Source organism: Cupressus sempervirens, chromosome 5 (genome assembly GCF_028749045.1).
Source record: "Cupressus sempervirens isolate cs-2001-9-10 chromosome 5, ASM2874904v1, whole genome shotgun sequence".
NCBI lineage: Eukaryota > Viridiplantae > Streptophyta > Pinopsida > Cupressales > Cupressaceae > Cupressus > Cupressus sempervirens.
Window position 1 is genome coordinate 310,376,240 of NC_143122.1, and position 11,833 is coordinate 310,388,072.

At 35.5% G+C, this 11,833-nt stretch overlaps 1 protein-coding gene across 2 annotated transcripts; it reads right to left on the bottom strand.

The window, feature by feature from the left end:
• Positions 1-337: 337 nt before the first annotated feature.
• Positions 338-9,554, bottom strand: LOC149555875 (eukaryotic translation initiation factor 2 subunit alpha homolog). Of its 2 annotated transcripts, none has more exons than XM_089829979.1 (8): positions 9,464-9,554; positions 8,898-9,302; positions 2,591-2,647; positions 2,398-2,484; positions 2,160-2,306; positions 1,832-1,936; positions 1,149-1,247; positions 338-841 (listed from the first exon to the last, which is right to left on the bottom strand). In XM_089829979.1, exons 2-8 carry the CDS (start codon positions 9,276-9,278, stop codon positions 689-691), a joined length of 1,029 nt encoding a protein of 342 aa, XP_089686105.1. In that variant the 5' UTR covers positions 9,279-9,302; positions 9,464-9,554; the 3' UTR covers positions 338-688. The 2 variants fall into 2 exon arrangements, with proteins under 2 accessions (XP_089686105.1, XP_089686104.1); XM_089829978.1 differs by having other exon boundaries at positions 8,898-9,336.
• Between the last annotated feature and the right edge of the window lie 2,279 nt (positions 9,555-11,833).

The window sequence follows — 11,833 nt, forward strand, 5'->3', positions numbered from 1 at the left end:
ATGGTAGAGAAACTTGAGTTCAAGCTATTCAAACTGTTCAAACCATCTACGTATATATCAAAGATCAGAAAACCCAGTTTTCATGGGATGTTGGAAAAGGTTAGGAACAATGCTATTAAATTCCTCAAGGGTGATAATGATGCTTCAGAAGGAAGTCACCAGATGATTCAAACAGCCTAACATGCTATTTTATTGATATTGTTGCATACATGCACATTGCATATACAAACAAAACAATTCAGTGCAATATAAAGGTAATGAATTATATAAAACCATGCATGTATAGTATTGGCATTGCCCATAAAAGCATGCTTAGTGAAATATGATTGAGAGAACATTAGTAAGAAACAAAGTTGACATTTTGAGCAACAGGTTTTGAATGTAACAGATAGCCTAGCATACTGGCAGGCAAATATGAATGATAACAATAATGCAAAGACCATCCTGAACTTGTCCGTACAAACAAATGACTCTTCCAATCTAACAGATTGAAAACTACTCTCAGGACTTTCCCCTAAGTGACATTTACTCAATCTTTTCAGATAGTTATATCTTATACCAACCAAACTACAAAAATAAAACACATAAGACAAGAGACAAAATGGTTGAACATTACAGGACATGGTCAAAGCAAAGCCATGGTTACACATTCTTGATTAAGCAATATAAGCATAGAAATGTAAGTGTACTAATCAATTATTCCACTAGGTTTCTCAACATCGATCTCACCCATTCCAGTATCTTCCTCCTCTTCACTCTCACTATCTCCATCCACTTCCTGGTTGTCAGAATTAAGTTTGGCCATATGCTCTGCAAGAAGTTTGTCATCCCGCTCGCTCACCTGGTAGAACCACAAGCAATTAATTTAGATTAAGTAATTTAAATGTGAGATTTCTGGATTGAAAAAAAACAAGATTCACAGAACAAGTTCTTGATAAACAAATTGTTAGGATTGATGGTGTAACAACAAATAATATAGAGAGTGGTGCTCCCAAAGAGTGGTGCTGGAAAGTAGAAAAACAGATATACTTGGAATTTTCTTATAAACTTATCAGCTTAGAAATCCAAAATTTAAATATAAATTTCAGCTAAATACTATCCATTCCTTTGGCAACATTAATACTTAAAATATTGTGTAAGGAGCATACCGCCCGAGGAGCTTCCTTGACTGATAACTTTCCCTTGTGCTTCTCAATTTCTTTAGTGCAAGCTTTAATAGCTGCATCAAGTACAGATATGCCTTGCTCCTATATATGGGAGATCATTGCACAAGTTCAGTTCACAATCCAATACTGCCAAAATATTATAATGTAAATGCTCTCCAAATATCATCAGTCTATCAAGAAAATGGAACTATTTCATGAAGCAAATGTTTGTGTCACATTCTTCAAAATATTGCCATCTGAACTGAAAAAAGAATGCTGTTCCGTAGGGGAACAGTATTATTGGGATTAACTGCCCTTCTAGAGTCAGTATCTACACCACTCTACATGTTAAATTTGCAACCCTCCACAGTCATTAGGGAAAAAAGAGACCATAACCAAGCACCAAAGGACACATAACCTGATTTTTGTGACATTTGAAAAGATCTAGAGTCAGCCTGAAAGTTATCATAAAAGATTAAAGCATTCAATTTTGTTGTTAAATATATCAGTTTGTTGTTAATATAAACCCATTGCTACCAGAAGAGGCCACTATAGAGACAAGGGGCCCCCATATCTCAGGTGACAATTTATAGGCATTACCAAAATCATGTTGATCAAGGAAACATTTACCAATCAATCAGAACTTGCATGCTAACTACTGAAATTGCTTTTTATATGTGACAGACCTTGTCTAGAGTTTGAGTTGTAAGAACATATAGAGGAGGGGCGACCAATTTGATCTTTACAGGGCAATCATCATTACCAGCAGCTTCAGCCTGTCGCATTGCATCCTGATTACATGTTTCATCCCCAAAATTAATAATTAACAATCTGCATAAAATATAAGCTATAACGAAGTGCAACTGATATGTTGCTTGCCACTAAGATTATAATGCAAAATACAAACTAAAATGAAAACAATGGTATAAGTATCCCCCGTAATAAACATGCATTGTAACACTAACATTGGCATCATGCAAATCATGGGAATCAAATGCAATCAGAAATATAAACCTTGATGTGAAGTACACCATCAAACTGAAAACACTTCATCTCAATGTCTGCTCGAATTTTTAATGGCTGTGGTGTCATTCGCCTTCTAATATTTTTTACCAGAGCTTCTTTTACTTCATCAGTCATAGCAGGTACCACTTTTGTGACCTGTAAACATCATTATTATTTAGGGCTTTATTAGCACAATTCATAAATATGTTGCAAGAGATATTAAATGTATTAACCTGTCAACCTGTACCTCTTGTCCATCAGGTCCTAACTCTTTAACTTCCCTGGTAAGGGAATTCAAAACTGAATCTGGATCTGTCACGACCACCTTAAATGCCTATCCAAATCAGAAGACAATAAAAATAGCTAATATCAGATCAGGGTCAGAAAAAGTAATTGCTAAATTCAATAGAAAAGTGATACTATACTAACCTGTGACATACCTCAAATGCATGTCCATATTTCTTGTACAAGGGCCAGCCAACATGGATGTATAAATCCTGCACATGGAAATTACATTCGTATGAATTTTGAAATTACATAATGAACCTTTACTTGGATTTCTAGATATCACTAGCACGTAAAATAAAAATCAATTAATTGTAACTGACACTATTAAGAACATCAATCATTATACCAGCTTTGCCTTGAAAAACATTAACTGCACAAAGCATCCCTGCTATACACATTTCCATTTTTGCAAGCAAAGAAATGAGAAACATGCCAAGAACCCAGCATAGTGAGACAGCTGGGTCCAATGCATCCTTGACAAAGCATTTACATTCAACTTGCAGAATTTCCAAGTGAAGCATGCATCTCATGATTTTGAGCAAGCTCCTGCAGACATTTCTATGATAAGCCCTGGCAAGATTCTGTGCTCAACTCAAAAATTTGACAGGCACAACAGTCCTAGTTCGAGCCTGCCAGAACCATGAGAAACACACCTAGACTCAACATTTCTATCAGACAACTAGCATTTGACTAAAATAAATAAATACATAAAGAATAAGGAACCACTACAACCAGAATTCCGGTCTGGAAGATGGGGACATATACCAGTGCTCTATTTTCCAAGAAACTAGGAGAAAGGCACTTCGGGAAAAAATATGGTATATCTATAAAACAAAAATAGTCCGAAGATTAAGATAATGAGTTTTAGAAATACATGATAATCACAAGGGCATGTCACCCCACTCCCCCACAAAAAATTCCCATCTCCAAAACAGGGGGCTTGGAGGGGACATCCCCCCGCCCTCCCACCACCTGCTCCACTGTCCCCTGCAAGTTCCCATCTCAGAGTGGACATTTCTAGGACATCCCTTTTTAGGGGTAACTTCCAAGTGACGCACAACTGTCTCCTGCAGCTCATTTAGCAAAAAAATGGCAAATCTTTTTAAAATTTAAAGTTCTTTTTTAAATTCATGCCCATGCTTGAATCTTGTTGGCATCAACCAAACCCTAAACACTAAATTTTGTCATCAACCCTTGTTTCAAATCTCAACAAAACATTAATAGCAAGTGGATAACAGTGAGTAAGAGGGTGAGAACAACACAGCAAGTGGAAGATGAAGCATAAGAATAAAGAATAATGGTTAAGGAAGAGCAAGTAGAGGAATGATGCCAACTCAAAGGGTTGAAAGCATTTTTCAAGCAAAGAGGTAGGTGTCTAAATCTTTGTTCTTTCATAACAGTTTTTGGTTTTTTGTCAATTTTTATTACAACTAGTTTCTTTCATCACAAATACAAATTGAAATGCTAGTTTACATTTGTGATGAACCATGCGAATTCAATCTTTACCAACACTAAACTTTCTTCGTCAATGACTGATATTGCTGTAGTGCTGTAGTGCTTTGATTTCAAATGAGTTTTCATTTTGATTTCAGATATATTTGTTTTTAAAATATAAAAACTATAAAAGCAAACAGAATTCAAAATGATTCAAGTTCCACAGTAACAAGACTCACCGCGAGTCGTCCAGGTCGGCGAGTTGAGTTACCTTGGCCAGGTCAAAATGACCCATGACCCTGACTCGTTGACCCGCCCAACTCGGCTGACTCATCTGACTCATCTGATTTTTAATTTTTGTTTTCAAATTTTTCTTAATACATCTAAAATTTACCTTTGTAGTTATGTAAACAATGTATGTTATGTATGTGATCAAATTACCTTCTATTTCATGATGTTATTTTGTCTTTAAGCTTTATTCAATAATGGGTGCATGGAATTCTTTAAATCCTAAAAAATCTCCAAATTTCAAGGGTTTTGTCACTTTGCCAAGTCACAGGCAAGTCCAAGCCGGGTCACGAGTCGAGTTACCCTTGCTGAGTCCAAGCCGGGTCCAATTCTCGTTACTTTGGATTCAACCCATATTGCAATGCATGAACACAATTCCATATAAAATCTGATATGTGTGTAACGGATTGAAATTTTATTAAAAGGAAGGCAAATATAAATTCTAATTTTAAACCTGAAATTGTATGACACCTGTGAAACCCCAAATTTTGATGTCACAGCCAATTGGATGACCTTCCCCAAGATAATATGTTGCTGCAAGTGATATCTAACCATGCAGCCACAAACAAAGGTGATTTGACACCCAATCCCTAAGCATTGTACCGTTTACAGTACTGTAGCAGTACTGCTCAAGCAGGTGCTGCAGCAGCAAATAAAAAAACATGAAATCTGATATTAATGACTGCCATTAATGGAGACTTCAATCTGCAATGAATTTTATTTCTGATATACTTGAAATTCCTTAACCAGTACTCTATTTTGACCTCTGAGAAGAAGACAAACCCCAGGACAATTTTCAGCTGGTCTTTCACGGCATCAAAATGTTAAATCACTGAACAGTACACTTCAATGCTGGTATGAATAGTTCCTCTGCAGAAGCCCTTGTTTCTCATGCACACCTCCCAAAGCCAATGAAACAAAATCAAACAATCATCAAGTCAATTTTCTTTTTGGGAGGCTCATATACCTTTCTCACCCATGGTCACTCTCATTTAAGTGCTTTTAATTTGCTTTTAAAATTGAAACCTTAATTATATGACTCCAAAGTGTGCACTCAATTTTATGCAACATTAAATGCATTTTAAGTCATTTAATTTAATGTTGTCATTGACCTTATATTATTAATGAGGCATACTTTTCCCATTAATATAATGCCCCACACAACATTTTATTAAGTTAAATTATAACTGTATAATATAATCATTAGCCATTATAAATATCTCTTTAATTATTCATTATCTCTCTGCCCCGACTAACCTGTAAACCAGCCACTTTTCCAACTGCACAAACAACTGTCTTACTAAAAATACCGAGTCCCTCTCTAAAAACCATTGCCTTACTATAAATAGTAAGTCTCATTTACCCATGACCTCTCATTATGCCGATCAGGCAGCTGGGGGCTTAGGCTTTTTGAAAGTTTATCCATCTTGCTCTTTCTCAACAACTCCAATTTTATTAATTTTACTCAGTCGTCACCACATATTAAATGTGTGTTAGACCAGGCCCTCATAGCTCATCGGCTGCCTTGCCCACACACATTTCCAATATTAGGTGGAGGCATAGGACTTTACACAGCAATATTAATATAAATTGTAGACACAACCAGTGCTAAAAAATCCAAAAACTGCAGACAAATCTGACATAGCAAAAAAGAATAGCATTTCCTGAAGATGCAAAATAGTATTTTCTGAAGAAACGATATTCATGTCTTGATGCTGGACTGTATCTGCACCTATACCTGGTGCCGCAGCACACATACCACACAACTGGGATGATGTTTCTTGCAGCTTTGAATTATTGTAGCACCACTATGAGTTCCCACACTACAAGTGAAGATGAGACTGACCTTCAATAAATTGATGCTAACAGTGAAACTGAGAAAGTGGAATGAAATCAAAACCACCAATTCCATTACAAGTGTAATTATTAGTCACCCTTTCATGGTACTAGAAAATATGCTACAGTTCCCTTTGATCCTAAGCTTCAAAATTACTGATAACTCTTAAAGCAAATCAACGCACTTGGTTATGGAAGTGTTAAGTAACATTCTATCCCTGTTCTGACACCAATTTTTGCCCTTTTCACTTTTCCCAAGGTTTAGTTCTGAAATTATGTTAAACAGTTTGCATGCAAGTAAGTTTAGAGCCATTCTAATTGAAATAAATTTAGCTGTCCCTTGCAAAGATTAAATTGAATAGCATAACAATTTATTTTAACATATATATCTTGAAGACTAATTTTAATCAGAGACCATTAGAAACCTAATATTCTGATGTTACAAAGATCACTGAACAAACCCATTTTCTGACCTTTCATAGAGATTATCCAGTTGTGCAATGTATGCAACTTGATGAAATCAGTTCCAAGAAAGGCCTATAAGCCTTGTGCCAACTACAACTCTTAAAATTCAGTCCTCTTGTGAGCCTCCAACAAAGATCAGTTATCTGTGCAAGCCTAACATGTCTCTCCTGCAAGTTTAGGCGCCTTGGTATCCTATATACAGGGCCTTAGACTCCCCAACAAGATTGATAAACTCTGCTTTGCCGCTGTTGGAATTTCAGACCTCTACACCAAACTCAGAACTGCAGCATGGATAGCAAATCTCATGCATAATTCAGTCTGAAGGAGTTGACCAGCAAATACTTCTTAAGCACCCTCAAACTATCTCCAGCTAGCACGTCTCTATTCAATAAAGTTACCAAGCTGTCACACCCCACCCCCTCCCAAAAATTCCTTAGGTCATTCAGACTCCAAATCATCTAGTGACATCCTTAGAGAGCATCATTATTACCCACAAGGAATGCACTAGTGATGCTTATCCATGACCTCAATAAATCCTCAAATAATGTCATGGGAAATAAGGTATAAGAGGAAGACAATTAGTTCCAGACCCAATTTTGAAGCAGAATGTACCTAATATCACCTTTGACTGAGGTTGATTCAGTAGATATCCTCCAAAAAATGAAGCACAAACATCACCAAAAGACTTTTGCCTCCATAGATATTTGGGTTTCATGATATTAAAATACAATATCAAATAAGTATCCAGAATGAACAAAAATTATGTCTGCTTTCTTTTTGGTCTTCCTAAAAGAGGTTGAACCTTTAACCTTTTGCAAATGAAATAAAGTTGACTCTTCTCTTATTAACCATAACAAAATTGAATTCTATGCAATTTTCAAGACTATGGCCTTGCAAACAAGATAGCAAGTAAAATAGTGTGCTTTGCAAACGAGAAATAACTTTTGGTGAATCACCCCTACGAATATCTCCTAGATAGAACAAGTGCTCAGTGAACCATTCATTATCTTGAGAGATAGGTTCTTGTAAGCCTCTAATCATGAAATATAGCTTGATTAAGATTGATGCAATTGACTACCTACAAATCATAGTTACACGGCTGGAGCAAACTTAACAAGTCCTACCGAAAACTAGTCAGTACAGGGACGAGACTTGGGAACTGAATACATAATGAGTCTAATTAGACTCGACAAGCTTGACAAATACGTTGGGCTTGCCAAGTCTAATCTGCAAAACTCAAACATGAAAGTCAAGTGGGAAATAAGTTAAAAACTAAAAATTTAAACCTAAAAGGTAGAAAAGAATTCTTAAAACTTCAAAATGTTAACCATTTCATTTGCAAGCACAACAGAGCATTTGGGGGACTCTCCAAACATAGTTGAAAGTGATAAATTTGTTAAGAATTGCATGCACAATGAAGGCCTAGGCAGTTTCACATGCTTGAATTTGGTCTTGGTTGCAAGGGGGTCTACCCCTCAATCCTACATCAGAACAATGACCACACCCAAGGCATTGCCTCTCAATCCATGAGGGGCTAGTATACTGAAACCCGCTCGAATGTTAACAAGCAATAAATTAAAATCATGTTAAATCTCACTAGATGGAAAAGACATTTTTTACTATTGAATTTTCTTCATTAGATTACAAGTAATTAAATTAATTTTTACCTCGTAATCTAAATAATTTTCCTATAGATGTAGCAACATTTCAAATTTTTCTAAGATATAGGCAAAAGACCCCACAAACAGCTAGTGATGTGGATGATGCACGAGCCTCTCAACCATATTTCATAACTCCATGTCATGATTTATGATTTTGATGCCACGAATATCATAATCAATGAGCAGCATACACACAGAATATTCGAGAATGCTAATATATTTCAAAATATTATTACTTTCATCTCAAAACTGCTTTTGTACTCATTTAATTAATGTATCCTTGAGGATATAATCGAATTAGCTTCTGATTGATAAACTTATAAGGCCTTGAATTTTTTATTTCTTGAAGTTTGCATTGTGAAAGCTGTCAACTTTCATAAACTCTATATACATTGCATAATTTCCAATTCGCTATGTCTTTAGAGAACCTATGTGATGCAAAGTCTATAACCAAATTAAAAATCAGTTTGCCAAGGCATAGAAAAATCCAAGTCTTGAAGCTATCCTCTAAAGCATTACATCATTTGATAAACTTAAAAAAGCACCAAATATATGAAAACCAAGAAAATTTTAAGCACTTGAATATTTTTCTTTCCTCTGAAAATTGGTTATATTGTGGTTTGAAAAACGAGTTCTAGCTACTATACTAGCGTCAAGTAGCATTTACGTAAAAATGCAAACTAAAAGATTACATGCGAGATCGCAAAGTACACCTACGAGCATAACCGAAGTAAGCATCATCCATAGTGTTTATGACGGAAGAAATGAGGGTTACCTCGAGGTCGAGGGACAAGGTCTCTGCAACATGACGCATAATGGAATGCACGAGTTTGCTCTTATTGTACCTCTCTTCGCAGGTCTGAATGTCTTCCTCAGAGACACGGCGCTTGCTGAGATCGATGTAACCCTTCTCCTTATCAACACGGAGCACCATGACGGGCTCCTGCCTTCCCACCTTTATGAGGCTGCTCACGCTCCGAATGCGCCGCCGCGACAGCTCCGAGAACAATATCATGCCCTCTATGTTGTTGTATTCCAACAGTGATACATAAGCCCCCATGTCTGCAATGTTCTTCACCTGAATCATCACCGCCATGTCCACTTCCGGGTAACGAGATTCATACATCCGGCACTCTAAATTAGGTGTCGTTGCCATCGCTAGACTTCAATTCCTACAACCCTAGAAATCGCCAAAATCTTACGAACTGCTAGCTCTGTCACCGAAAAAACCACTGAAAATTTTAAGAACAGCGCTAATCAAATAAATAAGGGGGACGTTCAATACTAGAGTAATTCGATTGCTTGTGATGCTCGGCAATACCCCGATTTCCCTAGTTTTACCTGTCTTGCCTTCTTGGAATGGATTGAAGGATGCTCTGCTCGAGAAACAAAATGGAAAAAAACTTACGCTCGAGGAAGCAGGGTTTTGTTTGCCTTCATTTTAGGTTTAGGATTTTTTTTATTGGGCCCGTTTGGTTGCAAGCGTAGGAATTGAGAATTAGAATAGAAAATTTGAATGAGAATGGAAAATGAAGAATAGGAATGGAAAAATGCAATCCAATCTTGTTTATCCCTTGTTTGGTTATGCAAGCTTAAATTGAAATAGGGTTAACTTGCAATCGGCGCCGTTTGAAAATATTTTGAAGATGCAATCGGCGCCATTGGAAAATCGCTGAAATATTTGAAAATATTGAAAACAAAGTTCCCGCACTCACCCCAGGTCAAAGCGGATTTGAAAATTTAATCAAATTTGAGAAAGCGAAAATGAATGCAAGAATAGCAATTCCAATTACAGGTATTTTTTTGGAATGGACAAAAGCTCATTTTGGGGCTAAAATGAGAATACGTATTCCTATTCCACGCACCAAACAAAGAATACAAATCATATTCTAATTTCCTATTCCTATTCCGGTTGTATTCCAACAACCAAACTAAGGCCCCGTTTGTTTGCTGGAATTAACCTGGAATAGGAAAACGGGAATAGGAAAATTGGAATAAATCTATTCCAATTTTGGTCCAAAATGAGAATAAATCGAATTCTAATTTTTTTTTGGAATTCGATTTATTCTCATTTTGGGCCAAAATTGGAATAGATTTATTCCAATTTTCCTATTCCCGTTTCCCTATTCCAGGTTAATTCCAGCTAAAGGAGATCATGGATGTGCCCACAGAAAATTTGAGAAGCAGAAAGGCCAACTAGCTGACCTAATTGCCATTATTGGGATTTTTCATTCAATAAAAAAATATAAAGCATTGTAAAATAATTTTGAAATTAATTATTAAATCTACAAAAATGGAATTTTGTCTTCGTAGACACTTCCATATACTTTGCGTCATATATATAGTTGTGGAAGAGAGAGTCTTAGAGAAAATTAGATATAAATGAGTGGAAGTTGTAATTTACATTGACAAAGTTATGTGAATAGTAATGTAATACAAAAAAATTATAAACATCAAAATAGACTTGTTATTTTTTTCATTTGAAACCGCATTTTTGTAATATACTACATGTCTTGAAAAACTTAACATGAGGATAAAAAAAGAGTATAATGTAATAAGACTAGTTTTAAGAGTTATTATTAGTTGGATAATGTAAGGGGGATATGTGCAAGAGTTTTGTTGGTTTTGAACATTAGACCCTTCTTGTCTATTTTGTCAAAGTTAAGTGTTGCTCTTGTGTATTGTTATAAGCTCGTGCCATTGTGAGTGGTATTTGCCTTCGATACAATCTTGGGGTCATTTTAGTTTTATGGTGAGCCATTGTAATTTATAATCCTTGTTATAATGTACAAGAAGACTTAAGTAGACTTACCCAAGGCCTCTCATATGAGAGACTCAAAACTTACACTTACATTGTGGGTTGTTCCTAGTTTTTATTAGTTTTAAATTATTATACCATTGAATAATTTTTAAGTTTTCTTTAAAAAATTAAACAAAATTTTCCTTTGTATTTTTTTAATTATAAAACAGTCAATGGAAAAAAGTAATCTTAAGCATTATTATAAATTTTTTTAATATATTTATTCTAAATTTATTGTTGACAATAAAAAAGACACAATCATGACATTAATTATATAGATAATAATATAATTGTTTCTTATTATTTTCGTAAATTCCTTATAAAGTACTTAAAGCATGGGAGGTTATTTTGGTCAACATATTTCATAAATTTTGGAGTATTGTCAATGAAGACAATAAAAAAATGGACAAGATTTGTTGGAAAAATATTTCAAGACCTTACTAAATCAATAAGTTTAAACAAATTGGCCTATAAATGGGTCTGGTGATATTAAACTCAACCCCTCTTCTCTTGTAGCTTCAGTTTTTTTGTGAAAAACCATAGCATGGATGGTGTAAATGCAACTTTGATGGGGCTACTAAAGGCAATCCATGACCCTCAAGAGCAGGTTTTATTATCAGAGATGATAACAGAGACCCAATTGCATTAGGAGGGAAATGACTTCATAATGGGACCAATAATGTTGCAGAAGCACAAGAAGCCTTGTTGGCAATCAGAGCTTCAAAGAAACTGGGGGTTACCAAGTTACATGTGGAAGGTGACTCATTCATCATTATCAATGTCATCATCAAAGGTACCATGGAGGGTTGGCACTTACAAAATACATTATCAACATTGACCAAGAATTGGCCACCCTAGAGAATTTTAGAATCACACACATTAAAACAGTAGGAAGCACTAAAGAAGATAGA

Excerpts from the sequence above, each read along its gene's own strand:
- LOC149555875 (XM_089829979.1), bottom strand. The coding sequence starts at position 9,278 with ATGGCAACGACACCTAATTTAGAGTGCCGGATGTATGAATCTCGTTAC. Across the intron at positions 2,485-2,590 it reads AATATGGACATGCATTTGAG|GCATTTAAGGTGGTCGTGAC; the intron begins GTATGTCACAGG and ends TGATTTGGATAG. Across the intron at positions 1,937-2,159 it reads ATGGTGTACTTCACATCAAG|GATGCAATGCGACAGGCTGA; the intron begins GTTTATATTTCT and ends ACATGTAATCAG.